The 25,086-nt window shown below is 45.8% G+C and overlaps 1 protein-coding gene across 4 annotated transcripts in view; it reads left to right on the top strand.

Annotated features, from left to right (window-relative positions):
- The window catches only part of tup (LIM1_Isl and LIM2_Isl domain-containing protein tup), a 93,412-nt gene that overhangs the window by 27,906 nt on the left and 40,420 nt on the right, over positions 1–25,086 (top strand). For 2 of the 4 annotated variants that reach the window (XM_086969684.1, XM_022838734.2), the window contains exons 3-4: positions 5,865–5,995; positions 6,338–6,784. In XM_086969684.1, coding sequence (XP_086825810.1) covers positions 5,865–5,995; positions 6,338–6,784 — 578 coding nt within the window. Of the gene's footprint in view, positions 1–4,385; positions 4,753–5,593; positions 5,666–5,864; positions 5,996–6,337; positions 6,785–25,086 lie in introns of those variants that run through there. The other 2 variants (XM_086969685.1, XM_086969686.1) reach the window with 2 other exon arrangements.

A 25,086-nucleotide genomic window follows, 5' to 3' on the forward strand; every position in this document is an offset into this window, starting at 1 on the left:
GTGGAAAGAGCCATTTTCTGCTACGGTCATAGAAAAGCTTTCACTTCTTTTCTTTCGTATTATGGAACAAGCTTGTGTTGTGACAAAAGCCATGTATTTTTCTCTGTGACAGCATGTGCTAGACAGACCCTATCTCAAGCTTTCGGTACGTCTCTTCCTTATCTGGCCTTAGGGAGCAAGAGGGTGTCGCTTACAAAAGATGATAAGAGAAAATTATGGCGAAATTGACCAATACAAGAGCTTCAGGCGAATGGTCTTATGTACATTTATTGGCTTCGAGTAGGCTGTCTACGGATAGTGCGCATCCGTCTGTTTTCTATATATGTTATTGTAGGAATGCCTGTACAGCAGTCCTAGCATTTATATCGGATCCTAAAAGGAAGATCCTATATCAAGCAAGCCATGCCTGATTTCAGGTTGGAGTCGATTGATTCGTACTTTCGAGCAGCTCTAGCCGAGTGTGAACGTTGCTGGCACGCAGATAAACCATTTTCTTACTAAGACAGTCAGTGAAACGCACAGGATTCCAAAACGTCTCAGTCGTTTCCACGACTGGAAAACATGATAATTACCTGCTTCTTAAATGCTTTTTCGCACTCGGCGCATTTTCCCTTTTCTATATGGATGCGCTGTTCGACAATATCTGCTCTGTTTGGACAATATCAACGCATAAATCCGGCTAGAGAAGGCCCACTAAAAGGCTTTTCGTACGCATTGGCCGGTTTCGTGTAAACGCCACAGAATTTAGGGTCTCAAAGACGTATAGAACAGTGTAATACCGGTGTGAAGCCGTGTCAGCTTTAAATGTGCGATGTATCTTTGCTTGTCGTAGAATTCCTATAAAAGATAGATATAGATACTACTCCAGTGCTGGAGTTTTCGTTCAGATATTTCCACGATCAAGGCGACCATTGCCAAAACTTTCTCGACTATGCTTGGGTTACATTGCTTCGTGGCACTGCCTTTGTCAAATCTAGTCAGGGTTCGCTTCCTCCGTCTGCATATCGCGACTGATGACGTAGAGAGTAGGCCGTCAATGGCCTTTTTAAGTAGGCTTGTCGCTTTTTCGTGTCTTGACTTCTCAGAGTCGTATAATCGGCCAAGCAGGCGACAAATGATTTTTGGCATCTTGAGACCAAACTTTATGTTTGGACATATCTACAAACATATACATAGAGAGACAGAAATATACACATATACGCACACACACACATATATATATGGCTGTCTTGACGAGCAATAATTCGGTAACAAACGTCCTATAGAGACCGTTACTGTACATAGGCGTCATAAAAAGAAATATAACAAAGCGCCACATAGAAAAATGTTTATGTTTTTACTAGCACACTCTAAACGATTAGGATGAATAAACGTCTGTCTCATTACAGGTCATGATGATTGTTAGGTGTACTAATAACTTCCATCAATGTATGGTTTGCTAACAATACGCATTTAAACATTTTATATGGATATTTTTAAATCTATCTTTTCTACGATTTGAAAAGCGAGCTTAGCTATTTGCATTTGTAGTTCGCCTTTCCTTCATTATCAGCGTATAAAATCATGTTGACCTGATACTTGATAAAACTCCCCACTTAGAGCAAAAGCCGATAAAGATATGAATTAATGCCATCATAATTATGTGTATAGGAAACACAATTGGTTTCCTGCTTGTTGAAGAGCATCATCACGCACGATAAGTTTCTCAAATCGGTCTAAGTTGTACAATTCATTCTCTAGATAAAAGCAATCCATAAAGGTGTTTCGTGGAAAATTGACTTCGTTTCAGATCCCATCAGAAGACGCTCTCACAGAGACATCCTCGTATACTCGTCGTTGAGTGAGACGGCGAGGCATAAGAAATCCGACGAAATGTATTTCCGTTACGGCCCTGGCGGCTGCTCGATCCAGGCTATGATAGGATCGTATTTGGGAACCCGTTTTACCCCCTCTAGGACACCCCCCACACAATCCCAATCTCTACTCGTTTCCCGGCCTGACCTTTCTAGACTTGTTGTTACAGCTGCAGCAGTAGCAACAGCAGGTTTTCTCTCTGTCGTTGGCCTCAGTTCCCATTCGATACGATTCGTTTCCCACTCGGTTTTGTCCCCACCGAAGGAGTTGTTCACTCACAACACCGAACAGTGACCGAAGAGAAAAGTTAAAAGATGCGAGTCAATATGATGATGGTGATGATAGGGGTGGGGGTGTGTCAACCCTCGGCGACAAGCTTCGATGGGCAAGGTCGGCTCCTTCCGGAAGTAGCACCGGAAGTGGGTAGGAGCAAGTTTTATTCTCCGCCCCGTATCATCTCATTCTCTCGGTCATCGGTCACAGTTAGTCGTCGCGCTTTATTCCAGTCGATCAGCGCCACTTTACTTTCGTTTTCATGCTTGGGGTCGCTTATCAAACGAGTGGAAAATTATAGTAGAGCAAACACACGTAAACGTCATATACATAGCGTAAGTTTCTGTGAACTGGCAGAATGTGAGCGGAAGCGTCTGCTAGTAGAATCGAGTCATATAGGAAATGTTTTCAGCAGGCTAAGCAGTGAGACTTAATAGGACCTAAATCTGCCACATTTTAAACTTGAAATAGTGTTTATCTTCAGATATTTATACATAAAAATCTACATCCAATAGAAAAGCTAGAACTACTTCATTGAGTCAGTATTGAATTTGAATCTTGTTGCGTACTGCTCACTGTAATTAAACACGAGCGTCTCGATTAGCGGTGCCTTAGTGAAATATAAACATAGAGGGGTATGGCTATTCCCTTGTATAGTAACACGGATGCTCGGAGAAGCAGATTTTCGCTGCCCAACATATGAGAAATGGCTGGCTTCAGTCTAAATCTGGTTCTGATTTAGCCCGAACCGTTACCGTCGCCGCCCGACCGTGGTCGGTTGTTATTGTGACAACGTCAACAGATAACGATACGATGATAAAACGAAAACCTCGATATCGATGTAGACGCTGCCGAATCTTCAGTCGAACCTTGTCTTGACCGATTCTTACTTAGACAGTAAAAAAAACTTTTTTTTTTTTTACCTATAGAAGTTAACTGCTCAGGTTGTACTGGATGGTTAGATGGCTGGGGTAATCGTTTTTCTGTGTATATCGATACGATTAATGTAGCGTGATATTTAGTGTCTGTTTATTGCTTCGTGTTTTACTGACTATGTTATGTTATCATCATTGTTATTAGAATAACGAATGAGGAAAGCTATTGCAACTTATTTTATATTCAGCCGGTCGTGAAGCAAAGCTTATTTTATTGTATAGATATTTGACTTTGTTGATGCTAGATAGTCCCTTTTCTCGTCATTTGACGGGTGCTCCTGACTCGCTTTTTCTGATGTTTTAGTAGTTTTGTCCCCGTGTGATCTGATGGCGGAAAGTATTCATTGAGTCTCCGTCAGATCGCCACCGCCGCTGCCTTCGTCGGCCACTCACTTTGTAGAGCTATGTACTACGACAATGACTGCCGTCAGCGTCACAATCATCAGCGACACTACCACTACCTCTCACTGATTACCGACGCTAATGACGGCGTGCGTTTATCCGATAGAACGATAACTCCGGGCGACCAGCGAGAATTGAGCTGTCCGGTTTGTTAGTTAGGTTAAATATTATGGTTAAGATCAGCGCAGCTGAAGACGATTGAGCCAGCGAAAAGATCTATCTGTAGGAACAGCCAGCGCTGAACGGTTAATTTTGCATGAACTCTTTACGGTGAATTCTCTTGCCGCATCTACTGTCATTAGTATTTTATTGCCGTCTCTCTGCCTGTTAGCCTCAGCCTAAACTCGAAAACGAACGAGAGACGGACAGACATGATTAAAGAAAAACGAAGTAAATCAATACAATCTCCAGTATACTGAACAAGGTGCCTAGAAGTCTTTGGCGGTAGTGCGATGTTGGGGGCACGTAACGATCATAGAGGACTACGCCCATTTCAAAAAAACCGACTACTATCACTCTTGAGTTGGTCGAACTTGCGGACAATGTTAGCAGGGCAGTTGTATCTCGATGTTCCTTCCCATCTGTTCTTAGCGAACGCTCGGCTTAATAGCAAGTGCATCTCTTCTAGACAAGTAACTCTAACGACGATGATAAACGTAGAGACATTTAATATCTAACAACGCGGACGGAACTTGCCCGGCGGGTTTCTGCTTTCCCTGGATCCCTTCGCCGTCGTGTTTTAGCGCATGGCTGAAGTAGGCAGCTACCGCTGCCCCTTTCCTGCTGAAGCAGTGGTGCCAGTGAAATTTATTATTATTGCCACAGCGACACAGAAAATGGTGAGACAAATTTCATTATTTATTTACACAATATTAGTAAATTCAATTCATTTCCCCCCGTCGCCGACCCTTTCGTCTCTTTTTTGCCAGAGATAACTGAGCTCCACTGTGAAGAAACGCTACGCTGATAGAAATTACAACGACAACGACCATAGCCGCGGCTTATCGAGTATCAGACGTGTCAGTCAGTACCGAGCACATTCAAGGTTCGCGGTTCTCTGCGGTTCGTTTGCAAACACATGCGCGCAGATACCGCCCCAAGAGACAGACAGGAGAGACGCATCGAAATGATATTGGCCGACGCTGGGCACAGAAATACGTGTGTGTGATATTGTGTTGCCGAAACCAAAGATAAGCTCTTATCTGCTATCTTTGCAATTTATACTTGAGCAAGCACTGAATGAACACGCATTGGAAAGGCGCTGCGTATATCTGTACCAAACACAAAAGTTAGTGAGTACCCCCACAGGTTATTTGGCATTTTATAGGTAGTCAAAAAAAGTACTGATTGTTGATTATTCGCAATAGATGTAAAACGTGTGCGTTTGTTGGTTCGCAAAAGACGTTAGTATAAGAAGAGACAAGAGCTATGGCATATGGGGCATGCAATGATATGACGCTACGCCATGACTTTTGTAAGTGTCAAGCGCTCACAAACCGTCGAGACGCGAAATAAATTGCCGAAAGTGATTATTAAAGGTAGTCACTTCTTAGTACGCATATCCTGCTTTTTTTTTTTGCCTTTTTTTTTTACACTAATATATAAGTAACATAACGTTCACTTCCAAGAAGATTTGATGTCGGTCCGGTCACACTGTGTTCGAGCCTCTTAGTGTTCCGCAGTCCGTGGAGCATTTGAGAGAACGCCATGCGAGTGGTTTAATGTTTGCGTAATCGTCGAAATTCGCTACTTATCTCAAGGGCCCTTGGACTAGCTTTCAGGGGCCACGGATGACTGCTGCGATCTCTCAATGCGATCCCATGCTTCTGATTCTCCTCGAATAGAAGCTAGCTAGATAGCGTTTTCTCAGCTAATAACCCGCAATCCGCCCGATTTTAAGGCCGTCAGAGTCGCAGCTAAAAAGCGTGGTTTTAGTTCATATGTGTACGTGTGAAGATACGTATACGTAGATAAAGACAACTTTAGGCAGCGACTAGCAGATTAGCGACTATGATAGAGCTAGCTAGTGAAAATAGAAATAAGAAAACATTTGTCAGCTCCAGCGATTATGAGAAGTCGATCAGTTTGTACATGTCTGTAGCTATTACGCGGATGAGTCTCTAGCGAGCTGAGCAACTTCCTTTCTCACCATAGCAAAAACATAACGATACGACGTCTAGGCACGATACGTTTGGCAATAGGTAATTCTGCGGTTTCTCTTACACACCAAGAGGACTCGTGTGTGCTACAGTGAGCATCTTTATCTCCTGTGACACGATCAGTTAATAACATATCATGAATACCCTGTATATATATCAATACAGGTAAGCAGTACATACCGTCATAATGTATGGTTGTAACTAATAAAACTTCGGTTTTTTGCTCGTTGTCGTGTTCCAGGTTATTCGGTGCGAAGTGCTCAAAGTGCGGTCAAGGCTTCAGTCGTAGCGACTTCGTTATGCGCGCGCGGGGCAAGATCTTCCATATCGACTGCTTCCGCTGCATCGCTTGTTCGCGACAGCTTATTCCTGGTGAGTGAGTCTAGAATAGTGAAATTTACTTTGCCCCTAAAACATATAAACTGCACAAAAATTTCACTCATCTCCCGCTGGATTGTCTAGCGCTCGGTTGCATATTAGAATTAATTATCGTTATAGCAAAAACGCTATCGCGTATCAAGATTTGATCGATAAGTATTACGATATATCGGAAACGCACTTCATTATCCATGGTACATATATTTAAGCAAACTGAAAATAGCGTTAGATAGACAGATAGATGAATTTGAAATTCAGTGATGCTGATGACCATTCTGCTGTTGCTCAACTGCCTATCTGCTTTGCTTTTCTTTCCTTTATTCTGTTGTTGTCCAGGTGATGAGTTCGCGATTCGGGAGGATGAGCTGTTCTGCAAGGCGGACCACGACGTCCTCGGGGTGGGCGGTTTGGTCGGGGTTGGAGTGGGCGTGGGAATCGGCCTGGGAGCGGGTCTCGGCGGCGGCGGACCTGGTGGTCTAGTGGGGGTGGTAGGGGTTGTAGGGGGGGCAACGACTGGTGGTGCCGAAATGAAGCAGGAAACGCCAGACCAGTCGCCCCTGCCATTGTCGCCGGCGAAAGGCGCGTCCCAAAGCGCAGGAGGTGCCCAAACGCCCAATGGGACCGCCAACCCAAATGGGGGCGGTAGCGGTGGACCTAATGGTAGCAGCACTCCAGTAAACAGCCAGCTAAGCAGCTTGAGCAACGACCTGGCCAGCCAATACTACTCGGATGACTCCACGCACGGCTCCTCGGTAGTCTACTCTTCAGTAAAGAGCGAACTGAGTAAGTAATAATAAGTACACATAAGTGGTCCGAACTACGGATATGATTATGTATGTACATGTTCTTATAGGTAATAAGTGGTTAATCGAGTTCAGGAAACAATGATATTAGCAATATACACCATTGAGCGTATGCTCGCTTTTGACGTTCATTTTATAAAGCAGTATTAGACAATGAAATTATAGTTGCATTATATTAGGGGAAATAATATGGTTCATTTGCCCTGTAAGTTGAAAGGGACAACGCTTAGTTGTGAAATTTTTCGTCTGTGTACCTTAGTGAGATTTTTCCTTCTTCGTCTTATCTTAGGCATTCCGAAACATTCTAGCTAGTTCACATATATATATATATATGTGAACTACATATATAATAATAAACATATATAATTTACATTGGGTAGAATGGTGTGTGGTTCAATAGGATCTGGTCTGATTTTGGTCCACATGGGGGCAGCTACGATGTAGACAGGCAGACTAGAAGCCTGTGCCTGTGTACACATATAGGAAACATTACCGTGGTGGGGTACACAGTACTTCCCTTCCCGAACCCGAAAGCTTTCGTTGGTTTACGGGTTCTTTTTCCTTTGACGGCCGTGGTGCCTTACGGGGGTGTACTACTGTAGAGGAACTGCTCGTCGATGTTCTAATATACTTAGCTTTATGGCCACTGGCATGGAAAGACAGGCAAAGAGCCATCGAGGGGTGATGAGCACAGTGCGCTTGAGAAGAGGGGCGAGAGTACCTTTAACATTGCAGCCGGGGTTGGCTGTATAGCGGCACGGTGCGGTAGCAGGATTGCGTTTGTCCGTAGTAGCTATGGTATCTAGCCAATGAATTCTGTGGGCAAGTTATGCTGCTCCGATTTATACGTCAGGCTTACCTTAGGTTTTGCGGCAAACGACTCAACGAAAGGCACAGCTCGAAGATTCGCCCGTCGGCCTGGGAGAGGGCGAGAGTTTTCGGGATACAAGTAGCTAGTACCGGCTATAATAGCGGTTGGAACGAGCCGAAGCCAAGTACCAAAGCATGCTGAAGGGGCAAGCGGTCTTTCGCTTAGCAGTTTGTGCCCTAAGAAGCCGTGACTGTGTGGCGTGTGAGCGCGCGTGTCTGCTGACAATATGAGGTCTATGGAAAGTCGGCTGTTCGTCGACTGCACGACCGATACCAACGAGTGTGAAACTGGCTGGGAGCGGACAGGTGTAAGCCTATAGGAGGTGGAAGGCCAGATGGAGCAGGTTTCAGGAATGAACAGTATGAACAGGCGGATGTAGGAGGCAGGGCGTCCTAGCTAGGCCTAGCTAATGTGCGGGAATGGCGCTACGAAATCCACTCAGGGAAAGAGTCTGCTGTGTCTAACCGAGCAGACATCGCAAGGAGGGTGTGGTGGGCGGGGGGTAGTAGTTGGTGAGGGACACTTTTGCACATATATACGATAGATTACTGTACAGCAGGAAGAGGGCTGGGAACTGCGGGAAGGATACAGGCGGTGCGTGGGGCACCGAAGGACACTGTGGAATAATTGAGGCAGAACGACGAGCGGGAAAGCGACAACAGGCGGCCGCGGAGTGGGCGCATGGGCCGATTGGCAACTGCTGCCGCAGCTAATAGAGAGGAATGGAAAGGGAGGATAACTTGACAGATTTTCGGATTAAGGGAGAGGTGTTAAGAAGTGCAGAGGTGAGTAAGAAAGGTTATCGCAAAGGTAGAACTAGAGACGAGTCGGGTGATCGGCGGCGACGAATTACCCTCACGTGACTTAGTCCGTAGATTTGGACTCTGCTAAGCGAGTACCCATGGATATTAGCAATCTAAGCCGATTGGAGTAGAATCTTTAAAAAGCAAATCCACAGACGGAAGAGAGGTAACGACAAAATAACTAAGAAATTCTTTTCATTATTTACTGTTTGATACGGAAAGATAGCAATGGCCATTTGTATATATAAGCATCAACAGCTGTATACAACGGAAGTACATTTTGTCTCGATATAGAACTGAAAAGACATGAGTATATCTGTGTAAGTGAGATCTATGTAAGCACTTTTGCTACGCATTGTTTTTTTTCCTGACCGATAAAAACAATCACTCATCGATATACAATGGACATTATACTTGGCACACAGCAGAAAATATTGGGCTATATTATTTGGCCACTTTTGTTAGCGTAGTTCGACAAAGATGAAGCTGAATGTTCTCCTTGGTCTACGTCCGTTGCAGAGGCTGGACAATTTTCACTAGGATTACGATTCTACGGTTTTTACCGTAGCGCGATGTAAACAATACGGTGTGATCCGTCCTTGGATGTGATGGCGTTACTGCATTTCAGGATTAGGAGTCTTTACTTCTCGACTTACAATTGGGTACACAAATCATGCAAACCAATACGAGATTCGCGACATAACTTGTAATAAATGGCAGCCCATAAATATCTGATTTTTTTAGATGTCCATCTGCGCGTCGACATAATGACGACATGGCAAAACTACAGAAGATATATCGGAGATGGACCAAGCTTATTATTATTTCATTAGCAGGTCCCGTGTGATCTATGCCTTAAGCTACGAACAGCATTTCGTAACCACCTTACACGCTAAGGCTAAAAATTTCAGAAAGTGGGTGTACGGATAATGGCCTTACAATCAACGTATAACAGTTAAACTAGTATAATATTAATAAAGATTAGAGTGACGAAACAGACGGAATCTGTGGTTCGTTTTTATTTATCCCTTTGACTGCTCATGGAATTGCTTTAGTACATGCATCCATCTATTTTTGGAGTTCGTAAACAACAGATACTCTATTCAGGACTTTACCTATAAACCTTCCAATGGTCTACCAGAACTACGTCGAAAGGCACACCTATACAAATCTAGTTATTGTTACTATAGTGTACGGTGATATTTTGTTTAGCTGCATTCTATACCGAAATATAATAATTAAGTCGAGTTAACGACCGTTTCGTCGAGGCTTCTATGTGCTCTAAATGTTTCAGCTTGGAGAGCCTAGCTCTTGTTATCCATTATGGCTAGGACAAATTAAATATCATCAAGTCATCAGATGTGGTCCGTGTTTCTTCCGCGTTTTCGCGGGCCTGTTATAGGTTTAATTTCAACGCTTACTTTAGACGTACCGTAATGCTCGCGAAAACGGAGAGAAAACATAACTTAGCGGTCTGCTCAATAGCAGCATAGATGGATCCACAGCAGCTCCACTTCGATTAACTCGAGCATCTTTGTACAAGCTCAGCGTCGTTTTCACTGTGATTACTCTAGATGGGCCGTCTTCTTTCGTCCTGATTGTCTGCTTATATGGCCAGTGTACACTACACTGATGTGATGACGATGATCACGCTGATGGGAATGCGTTGGGACGCTTCTGCATTAAAGGAGGAGCGCGGCCACTGGGCGGGCTGTAACTAGATCCTAAATCAATTGTGTGTCAGTATCTGCTCCCTTTGGTTGTGGAAAGCACCCGAAAGCATACAGACTGGGTTTCACAAGCTAGCAGACAGAGTCAGACTCGCCCAGACATGGGCACTGCTTTACTTTCCACCCACTCAGTGCTATCTCTTAGAATTCATCGTTCAGGGCCGCCGTTGTGTTGGACGGACAACCGCAGCATCGGCTCTTGTGACTCGACTCTATGTCATAGTATAATATAACGAAGTCCACAGGACAACAGCTACTGCAAACGAAGCCAGAGCCATGCCGTTCATTGTGCTCAATCCTGTTCTTCCTCATAAAATGTGGACTTTGCTCAGCCGAGGTGGTAAGCCAGAGTAGACATTCATTCATCCTTATGGCGAAAAGGAAGCAATCTTTTTCCGTCACTTGCTTTCTCTCTCTCTCTTGTCCCTCTCGCTGTTACTCCCCCTGTTTCTCATCGCCGGCAGCGAGCGACGTGCTCATCATTTGGGGCTCTCATCTAGTTAATACGTGATCATATTTACCTGCCTCAAACATTCCCTCATAGAAAACTTGTTCAACATCCCCCAGAAACGCTTCCCAACGAAAGCCAGGGCCCTTCAAGTTTGTCCGATGGTCAGTTGTTAGAATGAGGCTTCTATTCTATGTCATCCTCATGCCGCTGTAAGTGGAAAGGCAGAGCCACACCGACAGAACATCGTATGACGAGAAACTGCATCATCGTCCCCATCAGCATCATGAGCATGCAGGGTAACGCTAAGTTGATAGTCTCATTCCCAATTGGCGTTCACCTCTACCCTCTCACTCCTTCCATAGAACAAGGACTACCACAGGACCGGGGGCTGTCGTCCTATGACATTAGCAGCTAACTACGATTTATCTATCATACAATGGCGATAATGCGAACGCTCCCGGTCGAGCCAGGCCCTCAACCGGCTGTCCTCAGCCGGCAAACACTGCATGAAGATGAGCGTATCTAGTCCAGGCACCGCAGGCAGGTCTCATATCTGTGTTCTGGATATTCGTAGGGCCAAGCGGTGTTGCTACGAATGGCCAAACGGCTGCTGCTGTTGTTCGAGCTACAGCAGCGGGCGCTGTTGTTGTCCATCGAAGCTCCTGCTTAGTCATCAGGACATCGGGAGCTGGATGAGCAACTTCGAGCGAGTGGCGTCTGTTTGGGCGTGGTGCCATCGTCACCCCTGACGCTCCGTCGGATGAGCGCCCTTCTGTGGCGTGGAGACGACAGAGAAACCGATGTCGGTGTCGGCAGTGTCCGAGCCTACTAGCCTGGTCCTTTGGGGAGCGGGGGGGGGGTCAATCCTTGTTCCTTTTATGTTGGCCTGATTCGTATATCCACAAAGCTCAGCACTCTGCTACTAGTGCCCGGGCTGTTGTTTCTATCATAACTGGTAGTATGCCCTGCAGCTGACTACCAACTACTAAACTGATATTCTTCGTTGTTTCCGCGTCAATGCCATCCCATGACCCCCATGTACATGCTTATTACGTGTTGATTAGATCTTTAAACAACAACGATTGAGTTACGGTCAACGATACGACGGCAGCGCTCACTAAATACTAATCCTCGATGAGTAATAGAAAAAGCTTGACGGTAGACTTTTACAAGAACCACACGAAGCGCATATATAAAGCTCGTTCTATAAAATTCATTGGTCGATTAATGCAAATCCAAATCATTGTCCTAGAGTTTACGAGAAGAAAAAAAAGCTATACCAGTATAAAATATTGACCATGCCTTTGTTTATTTGCTATTTGCAGTTACGATCTAGCAGCTTCTCTTGGCGATTATTTGATCCGGCGATTCGTATACTTGCAACCTAATAAAGCTGTCAGTGCGTCTCTATTGAGTTATGCTTATGATGTGCATCGCTGGGTGGCGGTCTAGTCAATCCTAATGATATTCCTGTATGCTAATGAGAGGAGAATTCTCCAACAAGTGAGTCTATCCAAGGTGCTTCTTTGTTCTTTTGGCTTGTGGGTTCTGGTTTCGTACTAGCACAAGCAAAGATTTCCCTGCAAGATCACTAGTGGTGGCGGTATCATTGAGGTATATTCCAGTCCCTATTTAAGCCGAGGCTGTAACGGTGACGAGTATGGCGGGAACCAACTGCGAAAAGTCGCGCATGAACAAACCCTATGAGAGGCCGCGGATACGGGAGGCGGGTCGGCTTTTGTGTGGCGGCCACCTCTCTCCGGCATGGCAGCCTCCATCCGTGTAGAAGTCGAAGCGATAGGCAACATCCAAACTCGCCTTGTGGTTTGCGGAGCGCAAACGTACGAAAGATCCCAATATGAGAAAAAGGGACGATAACGAGTGGGGAATAGACACAGACCGCAGACCCTCTCTCTGTGTGTCTGTTGTCATTGCGGCGTGACTGTGGTTTTGCTTGCGCGTCCGCCTGCATACATTGGCTGCTAAGTGTGTTTATACGAGGATTTAGCCGCCGTCTCCTGTCGATTGTGATAGGAGTTTTGCGAGTTGTTGGTAGGCAGGGGCGTTTGAGCTAGCAAGTGAGCGAGCGTGAGCGAATCGGCGCGCAAAGGCTGCTAGCCTCGGGATCTAGGCAGTGGACGAGCGGAAAAGCAATGTGGTAGGACGACATCCCATTGAAAAGATGGATGAGCAAGCAGTACTATCGGCACGTTGACAGAGGAATGAAGAGGATCAGGCTAGGAGCGAGAGGAAAATTCCAATGGCTGTCGTAACGCAAAGCTCGCGAGGACGGCAGGAGCCGTACAACGTTGCGAATAACTCCTTAAAAGCCATAGCTAACAAAGCCTGCGGGCGATGTAGTGGGTTGATCCTACAGATTAGCCTGGCAGCTCACTCATTCACCCACTGAATCGCTCGCTTCTCGTCACCGCCGTTGCTTCCACTGTGTAGCTAGTACTGTAGTAGCCACCTCCCAGTACAAACAACGAGAGGCAAAGGTAGGGGTCCTCACGAGCGGCATCATCACCATCGCCGCCATCGTCAGCACCATCACCAATATTACCATCGTCACCAAAGCGACCATTAAGGCCAACATCACAACGATCCTGGAAACGACTGTCCTGTATTTTTCCTCAACCACCTTTATGTCATCTAGGTTAATGTCGACGAATCAATGGTTTGTTTGCCGAAAAATACCAGCCATTAACTAGAGCGCAGGCTAGTTATTGCCATATTATCGTAGCCAACGCATGGCAACGCCGCGGACTCGAAGATCCTGCCGAATTCTAATGTCTTCTAAAAAGAGTAAACGCCCTCCAGTGAAAGGATTACACTGCCGAAAAACCCATATGAAATGAGACAAAAACAGCACGGTATAGTAGTGATTGTTTTGAAGCAACATTTTACGCCGCTACCGGACCTAAAACTCAGGACATTAATTTAGCGGTAATAATAACAGACAGGCTTAGACCTGTGCGGTCAAACCAATGGTGTGGAAGGTTACGGTTGTTAGCCGGGGCTCAATGGGGAGTTAGGCTGTCACAGATCCGATTTTTATTACGTATCAGGTTGAAAATTGTACCCTACTAATCCTACCAGCGTATGACATTGTAGATTTATGAGGGTGTGTGTATGATTATGCAGAGTCACTGCATGCGGCGTAAGCCAATTAGGGAAAAAATTAGAGCTAATTACTATTTAGGTCCCAGCTCATACATCTGCTATTAGTTCTCCAAACGCGAAAACTATTGGTGCTGTTATTAAGAAAGAAGGAAGAGAAGAAATTAAGTTGATGAAAATAAATTGATTAGAATTGTAATATAGAGCGTAAGATATTGAGAACCCTAAGTCGAATAGGCTATTACAGATAACAGATCATTATAGGTGCTGTGAAGCGTGATGGGGGTATACATAGGACTGGTGTGAACTGGGCGCTTTACAGCGAAAAAGGCCGGTAGTACCAATCATTGAGGAGTGTGGTCCTTATAGTCAGGTTTTTCTAAAAGCTTCGTTTTCTCTAGAAACCGCTAACGACGAGAACCTTAATTAGGAACATAAGTTTGACTAAGCGGGTTATCTCGAAATACGAGCATGCCGCAGTGCAGGCAGGACTAGAAAACGTAGATCTCGACCTTTCTAACGCCTTAAACATAGACCTAACTTTTTTTAGAAACAATCATTGCGGTGATCTAACTGATAACGTAACGTATTTTCAAAAGAGAGGGACTATTCTGGGTTTCAATAGCTAAACTACTCCATTGAAGCACGGCGTGTACCCGCTCTCAAGGCGAGGGAAGCACAGAATGAGGAGAAAATCAAGTTACAAAAGAGTCTTCAAAACCTTCCTAGAGAAACAGTAGATAAATAATGTACTCCACAACCGTACTACGAACATTTAGAAAGTCGCGATCAATTATTTTGGTTCTTAATTTGCCAAAGCCTTTGCGTGTGTTGGCCGCCTGGTCACCGTTACCTCGATTAGGGAAATTCTAGTTCTCGGGGTTTAAATAATTTATTATATTTATCCAACGCTATCGAAGTGACGACCAACATTACAAGGCTTCTGCCTACTTGCCCTAACAGCTATATACCCTAAGCTACCCGCGACGTTTACGTCTATCATACGTTCATTCTTATATACGTGCGTACTTACAGACACTCACAGAGAGAGACTTGATGGCGGTACCACTAGTGGATTCTGTCGGACGGTGTCGCGCATATTACACGAGCGACAACAACGACAATTATGGAAATTGCTTAAGCGCTCGACATGTTACTGGCCAATATGGCGATGCAACTGCCAGAGCTACAGCAATATACTACGTTCACGTGTATTTGCAGACAGACAGCCATGCTTTGATACTATCACGCAGATGGGGATATTATATCAGGTACATTGGATGGTAATGCATTCAGCCTCGGGTACGCTTCGGCTGGCTGTTGGCCGCCGTAGGCACGCGTTCATCCGCCATTCTTGGCGCTCGAAGGTCTCCTAGAAAAAACAACGACTTGCTATGGCCAAAAACAGAACGTCTCCCGAGAAGACTACCATAAAAAACTACCGGATGATTTTCGAGAGTGTTTATTTTTAATGGGCTTGAAAATTGATCAAAATAGTTCATAAAGCCATTTTTGCCACACCTATGCCTTTGGCATAAAAATAAACCGCTATTTTTGATAGGGGAATATCCATTGTCTATTGGGTCGTTCAAATCAGTCCCAGTAGTCGATTAATTTTTCTCCTAATAATAACAAAAAAATGGGGCTGTTATATTTTGCTAAACACCCTGTTTGCTACCAGCTCTGATTTTTATTCCGTTGAAACTGTTTACATGTGGCTATTCTAACAAATCCATTTGTTGTTAAAAACGATTGTTATTAAAAAAATATATTTACGAATTAGGAAGAAAATTATGAACATGACTAGTGAATTATCTAGGCTTCAAAGTAAAGCTGTAGTCGCGACCAGTCGAGCAAAGATGAACGTCAAGAACGACACTTCAAGCAGATTTCGTTGGAATACCTGCCTTTGTTTAGTTACAGGTTTGGGAAAAAACTATATGTCTCATAATGCGTAAACGATGAAGCGCTCTTTGAAATATATACGTACATAGTGTAGGAAGAACCGGGGGAGAGGACGAAGTCGCGGGACGGAATGTACCCTTGTTATGTCTGCATTGGATCGGGTGAAAAGGCCTTATAAAAAATAGAATTTCACCTACTGTTTCCTACTATGGAATTAATTCATATTGCTAACGCCGTTGTAGTTTATGTTTCTAAATGTCGCAAGACTTCTAAACATAAGACAAATAGCCTATGCGCCTAAAAGCTGCAGACATAAAACCTAACGTTATTTAAGCGTACCTTTGTGAAGCGCTGTCGTTGTTTGGGTTTCGTCCAACGGTTATTGGGTGGAAAGAGGATTTTTTTGGACTGGGTATAGGCAGTATTTTTTATACATTAATACTTGCTATCACACTTCGTGGCCGACTCAACACATTGCCAGTAGCTGATTTTGTTCGCTGACGTATTTAATGAATGACAGTATCGAATTGAATGCTCTTCATGTGTATTTCTCTCACACACGGAGGCTACGGGTGTGTTTTGCTGGTACATGTTGATGTATGGGTCTAAAGCGGGGTTGGGTTCCGTATAGAGTAACAGCTCCATAACCACCACTACGATGAGATGACCACGTTGACGAGCTCTGGATGGTGATCCAAACATGACTCCTTAGTAGGGCATATCCATGCCTCGCGTAGAACTCGCCAAATTCATCCGGGATACCAGACTGTCGAGGTACTATCTTTCACTAGCTAGCTACACCACGATTGCGTGCATCTTTGAAGTTCCTGCTCAGCCTCTTTCTCCGCTTTTTTCACTGCGCTCTAATATTTTGCCTCCATCGAACGCATATATATATCAAATGAAAGCGTACTACTAGTTCTGGACAGGAGGTTTCAGGCCTGGCCAGGCCGTTTCATGGGTAGGCGCGCGAGCCGATGTCGCTTCGCATGAAACCAAACAGGACTAGACTTGATCTAGACACACGTGTTTGCCAGTTTTCCAGCGTACACGCGTTCGGCAACGGACGGTCAGTGGGTCAGCCAAACTACTGCTGTCTCGGTTCATAGTGCGACTGATGAAAGACGATGATGTCGGTCTGGCGTTAGAGTAAGTAGCAGACAGCAGCGGATTCTCCTGACAGCAAGCTGGGAGCACGGGCGCAATGGCAGTAGCTACAGGGGCAACGAACCGTGGCAACGACGATTGCAGTTTCTTAAGGTGGATCGACAGAGCAGTGATAGAAGATGATGTAACAGGTTAGGCTGTACAGTGACAAGGTCGGGGCTACTGCTGCTGTTGAGGGGGCTCTAGGTCAATTCGACGTTACCGCCACCTCATCCGTTGAAGCTCTCAGAGCGTTCCCATTAATGTTCTAATTCAGTCTCTTCCCATTACCTCACTTGTCCTTCGCAGTGCTCTGATAGATGGAAACACATCAATAACACTGGTGATAACGACGTTCGCAGGCTATCTGCTGCTGAGCCTATTATACTGAAAGGCTATAACTTGCAGTAGCTCAAGCATACCAGCAGTTTTTCACGAGATACATAGAAAACAGTGAGCTACTGATAGTGGTCCAGTATGGCTTTCCAGGTATTTATTAGACGTTATCAGGGGAACGGAACCTCATCAGCGTTAACTGCGATCACGGATTCACTGCTGGGCAGGGGATGAATACGACGAGCGAAAGTAGCTGCACACCGCTGGGTTAGCGCGTTGTGGAAACAAGGTGATCAGGCCAGATGAGCCACTTCAGTAACGGGCAGAAGTATATAGATTGCTAGACAGACATGCAGATAAGAAGAATGAGGACGGGTAATGCAAGGGATCTAGGTAAATTTGTTCCGCTTAGTGTTTTGATGATGCTAGGCTTCGAAAGGCGATCCAAAAAGCGACAAACCATCTTCGAAACGATACACCATCCGCCGAAATGTGCTGTTCGCGCCTAGTTTTTTTCTAAAGGCTAGACACCGCTTACCTTGCCTAACAAAGAGCTAGATAGTGACAAGTAAACTTTAATTAGTCTTTTGTCCGCACCTTCCGCAAATACGAAACAACCTTTCCTTCATAATAGAATAATTTTAGATGGCCGCATACGTTCATTTACAACTAAAAAATCGCCTGGTATATATAAAAAAAATTTACGGAAAAAAGCATCGACGATCATCACACAAACCTGTGTGTTCTGCGCGACTGTCGTATACTTGCTTAACAAGCTCAGCGCTACCTCCAACAAGATCCATCTCCTTCCCATGCTCGTTCTTCAATTTGAAAGAACTTAAGTTTTAGCTTTGAGTGAAGTCGGGAGTAACTTGTGGATTCTACTCACTGGTTCATTGTCATCATCGTGATTTTCACATGCACTTCTGAAGCGTGTGTTGCAGCTGATGAGCCGTCAATGGCCAGAGAACGCTGAATCTCCACATCATCTAGCCTAGCAGTAGTAAATTAGAAGGAACCAACAAAGTGGCAGTGTTGATTCAGATGTGGCAAATATTTGCGTACCTATTGAGCGGCAACAATGTCCTTCTCTGTTGGCCTACTAGTTCCACAGTGAATCACTAGCAACTTCGCAAATATCTCCGACACTACCGCAATTGTTGTAGTTGTGCTCCTCTCGTTTATCGACGCTTTGTGTACATTGGCTATCAGCGTCGAACAAGGCGAATGTGACAGGCGCACCACATCTTGTCTGGCATTTGGGTGGCCTGCAGTATTTTGTTGTGGGTCGTAGAGGCCGAATACCATTTCTCCGTTGATTTCCGCGATGACATGAGCACCACCTTGGTCCGCCTGTATTGAGCAACATGGCTAGCTTTGCTTGCTCACTCATTGTCCCTCTCTCAATTTTGTTCCGATAAATAGCGGTTTATGTAGAATGGGGGAAGATATCATAGCAGTGACGATGACTATTGTTATGTTGTCGTCGCTGAGTGTGTGATGTCGGAAAGAGACGTTTGCACAGTCTGGGACTCTATACAAGCCGAAACAGGATGGCTGATTTGTCCTAAACATTAGAGTTCAATTATTATTGTCAGCACTCTACAGCGCTCTCTGAGGACATGTGCGCGCGTGCAAACGTGCGTGCTAGGAACGTTTATTGAGTTTAGGACTAAATTTGCACTCAAAATGTTGACCTCTCACTTAGGCACGAACATTTTAACATATGGCTGTCATGTATATGTACACGATTTAATACTAAAAGTGCATGTGATATCAACAAACTCAGAATTCGTCTAACGGTCATTTGTGCATTTAACTATGTCTTCTTTTGTTTTTTTCCAAATAGGTACTGTCTGTCAAGGACGCCTCATACTAGGAAGCGTAAAATTCTTCAAATTTTCCTTCACGTTACCGTATTTTATAGAAGTTTTATCCTATACATGCAAACTTTTTTGACTCTTCCCATGGCTGCTTTCCCACTAGAAAGTTTAATGAACGCTTTGTACAAATATTGACAAACACATGACAGTCAAACAGGAAGCTCGCATACGAAAATAGTATGTGGGCATACGGTACCTGTAGAATCAGCTGATCTATATATGATATACCCAAAAAAAGACTTTGTCGGAAATTTCGATGCACCAATTTATGCAATAGTGTATGCACTCAACTTACAGGACCATTGTATCACACGCTGACGACCGATCTATCTAGCTTCATCGTATCCATCGCGTTTTCAGACTACCTGTACAAACACACAACAGCAAGAACACCCCCCGACGGCCGAAGGGAATAGAGAGGGTTGTGGCGTGGTATGATACATTGTAAAAAAGAAACTAGTAATACGTCTAGGCGAAAGCGTTTGTTACGTTTCCATTGTCGTCGTGTATAATATATTGGCTGTACGCGACAGGGCTTTTGTGTGTATGCTATCGCGATAGCCCAAACTCTGTCTTTCACGTAAAATCTGGTATGAACTGGATATCGCGAATCGAGGAGCGATCCCCCTCACCGCTGTTACAACATTACGCGGAGAAAATTCGGATGAGCAACAGATGCTAGCGACTTAAGGCAACGGTAGTGCTAACAACTTTCTCCTGTACATGGCAGGGTCACCCGCCAACGCACGGCATCGTCGGCACAATTATAGTCGTCGTCGTCGTCGTCGTCGTCATCATCATTATCGCCGCCATTGAAAAACCACCTTCTAAGCTGTTCTGATCGAATGTCTTCATTTGTTAGCCGCTCTGAGGCTTCTGCTCAGATTGACAGCTCTGTTCTTCTTCGATTGATGCTTTGACCTGCTATTTTTGATTCTGAATTAGATGAACACGTTTTGAAAGCTTCATGTGCGAGACGGGTAATGCGTCGTGTTAGCTAGGTACGCTTCTTGTAAAAGCTGCTACGCTACTAATACGACCAGCACCCCGGTAAGCTGTCAATTGTTCGGTTCTGTTATTCATAGTACTGCTACATACAATATAGCCAAAGATAGTCGGTCGGTTAATAAAAACATGTCGGCGCAGAGCGAAAAAGGCTGTCTAGAGGCAATTTGAAGGGCAACCAGTGGGCGTCTGTTTTGACAGTATGGAACTACAACAACATTCGGCCAAGTTTAGATCCAGCATTCCATTGGTAAGCTTAGACTTCGCAATGCACTTGGCATCAGCAACCCGGCCGGCCATCTTCTTAAGACATTCCATATATACGCACCGTCTATCGTCAATATACCGATGGAACTTAGACGGGATCCACTTTGATCGGGGCATTACCATCAATAGTAACCTATGTGTTGTGACGTTGGTTGTCCAATTTGTATCCAGCCTTAACGCGATTGCTGCTATCGATTAGGCAGCTCACTGTTTACCCTGAACGTCGACTGCAGTTCCTGTAGTCATCGTCATTGTGCGCTTGTTATGTTATAACAGCCTGTTGTCGAATTTCCTGATTGAATTCGGATCTGAAAAGTCGATGTCAAAAATTGGCTTAATTCGTTGTCTGATGGTCTCTGACCGCTGCGACGGCCGCAGGGAAGGACCATCAAGCTAAAACGAAGCCAATATGGAACCTCTGCTTTGTCCCGAGTTTGCTAGCACGGTTACTGTTGGCGATTTTTTTGTTTCTGTCCATCTGGTAGTCGCTGCAGCTGCCGGCGTTGGTGTGATCCTTCTTTGCTGTAGTTTTTTGACATAGGCATTACGTCGATCGCTTGTGTCTCTTCGATTTTTCGGCGTCTTGCCGTCATCTAACGTCGAGTCGCTAGTGTTTTGCTGCCCTCTAGTGTCTGTTACCCATGAGTTCTTCTTTACCCGTGCTGCTGCTGCTGCTGCTGCTGCTGCTGTTGTTTCTTTTTTACCCGGGTCTCGACCGTTCTTTATCGTTATCGATTTGGTTGTACGTATATGTGACGTATTCACTATCTTCTAGCCGTATCTTCTTTTTGTAGAGGGCTAAGCATTTTATGTCCTTTGGTTGGCTCGATACCGGTCATAGCGGTAGCATAGGCCGGCAGTATTTACCGCTGCAGCGACCGCGGGAGTGACTGCGGCTGGTTATCGAGGTTATTCGGGCTTTTCGCGCTGCAATACCCCCGCCACCGCCGCCGGCAGCCGCGTCGCCAGTACTAGTAGCTTCGACAGAAGCTAGCTGTTGCCGCTAGCCAATCGCCGATGGTCGATTTCTTCGTTTTTGCTTCGTTCTGTTGCTCCTTCGACGACAATTCACTATCGTCGGACGAACTTTTCGGGAGCAGCAGCAGTAAGATTCGCTTACTTCTGCTGCTGTGCTTTTGTCTTTGACGACGGCAACAGCTACACCGGCAGCCGCGGATGATGTCGCGGCGGCATTTTGTTGTGAGGCGGTGCTGCTCTTGTAGCCAGAGAGCGAGGCGATGTCAGCTGTCCGTCTTCCCTGCGTGTCCCCCCCATCCCCTCTCTTCACCGCACTTCAGCATTTCCTTGAGCGCGGTCCATCACTGATCTGTTCGCCGGAGATTTCTTTGCAAATTCGTATCGCGTATCGATATGTACAGTTTGCCTGAGCCTATTATCAGTGGACAACACTATCTCGAACGTTCGCACTCGCGATTCGCAGCCGTAGCAGCTTTGACCGAGGGGGCCTCTGACGCCTAACGCCTCACTAATACGATCGGAGAGGACAACTGCCAAATGCCGTATCGTTCTCGCTTGTCGCTGCTGCTGCTGCGCTTACCGCTTTCGCCTCTATTGCTGCTCTTATTCGACGACAACAACCACAACAACAATTTGTCAGCTTGGTGTCTCGCGCAAGTTTTCGTAGCTACTACGTTATTGCTACCATGAGGCTAAGTTTCACATGACGATTCCAGTCATTATATATACAGTTTTACCATTCTTATACGGACTATATTTCATATCAAATATTTATAAAGTGTGCACGGACGTTACTTTGCCATCGAAATGACTGCTGTATACGCAACACCCGTCAGTCAAGACACAATGTCTAGCAAAGTCAACCGTGTGTCAAAGTGTAAATTCGTTTGGCCGTGCCGAAATAACCTATTCAAAGATAAATCGCTCTCGCTATTTTCATGCTAGATCAAGAGCTTGAAATTTTTAACCTTTCTACAAAAATAGAAGACCCTTAGAGCGAAACGGACTGTCCTTGCTCTGTTCATGGAAACAAACAGCTGTTCAGTGCGCATAGGTTAACATGTAGCCCTGTCGCCCTTGCAAGAATCGTGCCAAGCAGCTGAACGGATGATACGTTGAAAGAAATCGGGACTGGAACACAAGGGGCAAATGGGGCGCAATGGAGTCGGATATATACCAAAAAGAGGCAGAGGACAAGTGCCACCGAATGAGACGACAGCCAACCTGCCGAGGAGGTGGGCACTTAGAGTGTGACGGAATGAGTCAATGGCTACACAAGTCACATGAGAATTTGTGACATAAGGCAACTTGAGGGGCTAGACGGTTGAGAAGTATGAAAAGGGGCAAACGAATGAGAAGCTAAAGAGGATGCTTTTAGCTGGCGGTAGCAGGAGCTGCAACGGCAGTCTTCTATAACCTATAGCAATGCTGCAGAACTGTGCTGAAATCGCAAGCGTTCGAATACTGCACCTCGTGCACTGTGTTTGTATGTATCAGTGCGTGCGTAAGTCTCTCGGTTCGCACTAACGATTTTGGGGCCTTTGGCAACGGTAGGGTCGCCGCTGCTACTACCCTAGAACGCAAAATGCCAGAAGGGGGTTGTTAGCTAAAAGAAACTGCCTGCTGAAGACGAATAGAGTTCAAGGCGAGGAAGCGTTCTTGCGGAGCACGGTTTCGGGGGTACCGCCTTTCCGCCTTTCTCTGAGAGAAGGAGGCCTTTCGCTTGCCTTCATTGCTCGTCTTCCCCTGGTCCTGTCCTGGATTTCCCCCCTTTTTGTTTCCCTTTCCCACCCGAAACGGGATTGTCCCCGTTTCGTTTTCCTCTAGGGCTACACACGTAGCAGTAGAGCAGAGTAGGACCAGATATGGTGGCAGACAGCATTCAATAGCAGTAAGGAGGAACTCTGCCCCGGCCAGCCCATCGATGTCGAACCTCAACGCTGCTGTCTTTCCACTGTGCTAGTGTTCCGTCTTTTCTTCCTTCCGCACTATTTCCATCTCTTTTTTGTTTCTCTACCATATCTGCCTCTGTCTGAATCTGCCCTTTTGGCCCCTCTTTGTTTCCTCTGGGAGCTTTCTCTCTGGACAGAGCTGTGCATTCTTCCCTGCAGCTCAGCAGCTCCTTTCTGACAGCACAAGCAGCAGTAGCAAGAGCGAGCTCTGTCATGAAAAACTGGTCGCTCTAGCCCCCGCTTCTTGTGCCCCTTTTGCGCTTTACCCCCAATCCTGTCGTTCAGGCAGCAGGCTCTCTCGAACGAGGGAAGACGGTCTATTGGATGGCTTGACGAAGGGGCAATGCCGGGTATCTTCAGTAATGTAAAAGAGCAGAACATAGGCCGTTAGGGAAAAAGGAGGCAAACGAGAAGTGGTAGGGGAGAAGGAAGAGGAGAAAAAGAAGACGATTTGCCGTTTTTTCCCTAACCAACGCTATCTTTTCCTGCACCGTTCCTTCGAGCAGCCCATCCGGCCCAATGGCTGCTTCCTCATCTCCACCAAAGGACCCAGGGGGAAGGGATGCTTTTAGCTAAATTCAACACCACCACCGCGATTGCTACGCCATAGGAGCCACTGCGATTCGCGGATGCTGCGACAGCGCCACCCACTAGATCCCCAATGACCCTCCAACGGTTCGCAGTACCCCATCCTTTTTCCACCTACCTCAGCGACACAGTTCCTAAACACACTGACACACATACGCTCATGGCGCCCTCTAGTGGGCACTGACTTGCTGCAGCAGATCGCACGTTAGTCCTGTACAACGTGGGACGTTAGACGAAACTACTGCTTTGACCCGTAGATAGCGTAGACAGAAGAGAGTGCAGGGATAGTTCACTGGGCTGGTTGCCAAGTGTTTTGAGGAAACGAACGGATCGTCGCGGTCTGTGAGTGTGAGAGAACAGACCCAAAAATAGTGGCGGAAGAGTCCGAGGCTTGGAAAGGGGGGCGCTAGAAGGGAAAGACACAGACAGTGAGAAACGCATTATTATCCGCTAGTCTCGAACGTTATCCATCGTCCCTTTGTCCAATTCGTGTAAGGAGCACTTTGCAGGCTGCTATCTAGTTCCCATACATACAAGCTTTTCCGAGAGCCGTCCATACAAGTGAAACAGCGACGACCGAATGGGCGGTCGCTTCGCTACCGTGTTTATTTTTATTGTTTTTAGAGAAAAACAGCTGGGTGGTAGAAGAAGTTGGTAGGTAGGCTAAATTGACGGTTGCTGGTGACATTATGGGTGAGTGGATGCAAGCGTAAGGGGGCGGGTTGGACTGGCAATAACGGTATGTAACAGCAGAGAAAACCTACTTTAGGTCTCCATCCTTTCTACGCTGCAAGTATCACGCTGCTTCTAACAGCAACAACAACAACAACGTCATCGCAGTCGTCGTCGTCGTCGTCTGCTGCCGTATGATGCCAGACGATGCACTGCAACTGAGCCGTTACTAGACGGACAGACTTGCCCGGAAGAGACAAGACAAAGAATGCAATCAGGGCGCAGAAGGACTACGAGGATGGCGCCATACAGCCAGCACGGAGAGAGGACTGTGTGTGTGTCTGAGAGTGTAGACTACATAAATGACGGCAGGGCACTTAAAGGACATTCATGCATCATCGAGAAGACGCCCCTTCGCTTGCCGGTCCGTCTGCCTGTGTAGCTACTCCCTGTTCGCTTGTCCAAGCGACACATAGTCTCATAATCTACGAGTCTACGGATAGCCCCTTTCATGGCCCACATCAATACATATTTGAGGGGCGAGCGAGCTTTATAGCAGCTTCAAAATGGGGTTG

The sequence above is a fragment of the Varroa jacobsoni genome, unplaced genomic scaffold (assembly GCF_002532875.2).
Source record: "Varroa jacobsoni isolate VJ856 unplaced genomic scaffold, vjacob_1.0 scaffold_773, whole genome shotgun sequence".
Classification (NCBI taxonomy): domain Eukaryota; kingdom Metazoa; phylum Arthropoda; class Arachnida; order Mesostigmata; family Varroidae; genus Varroa; species Varroa jacobsoni.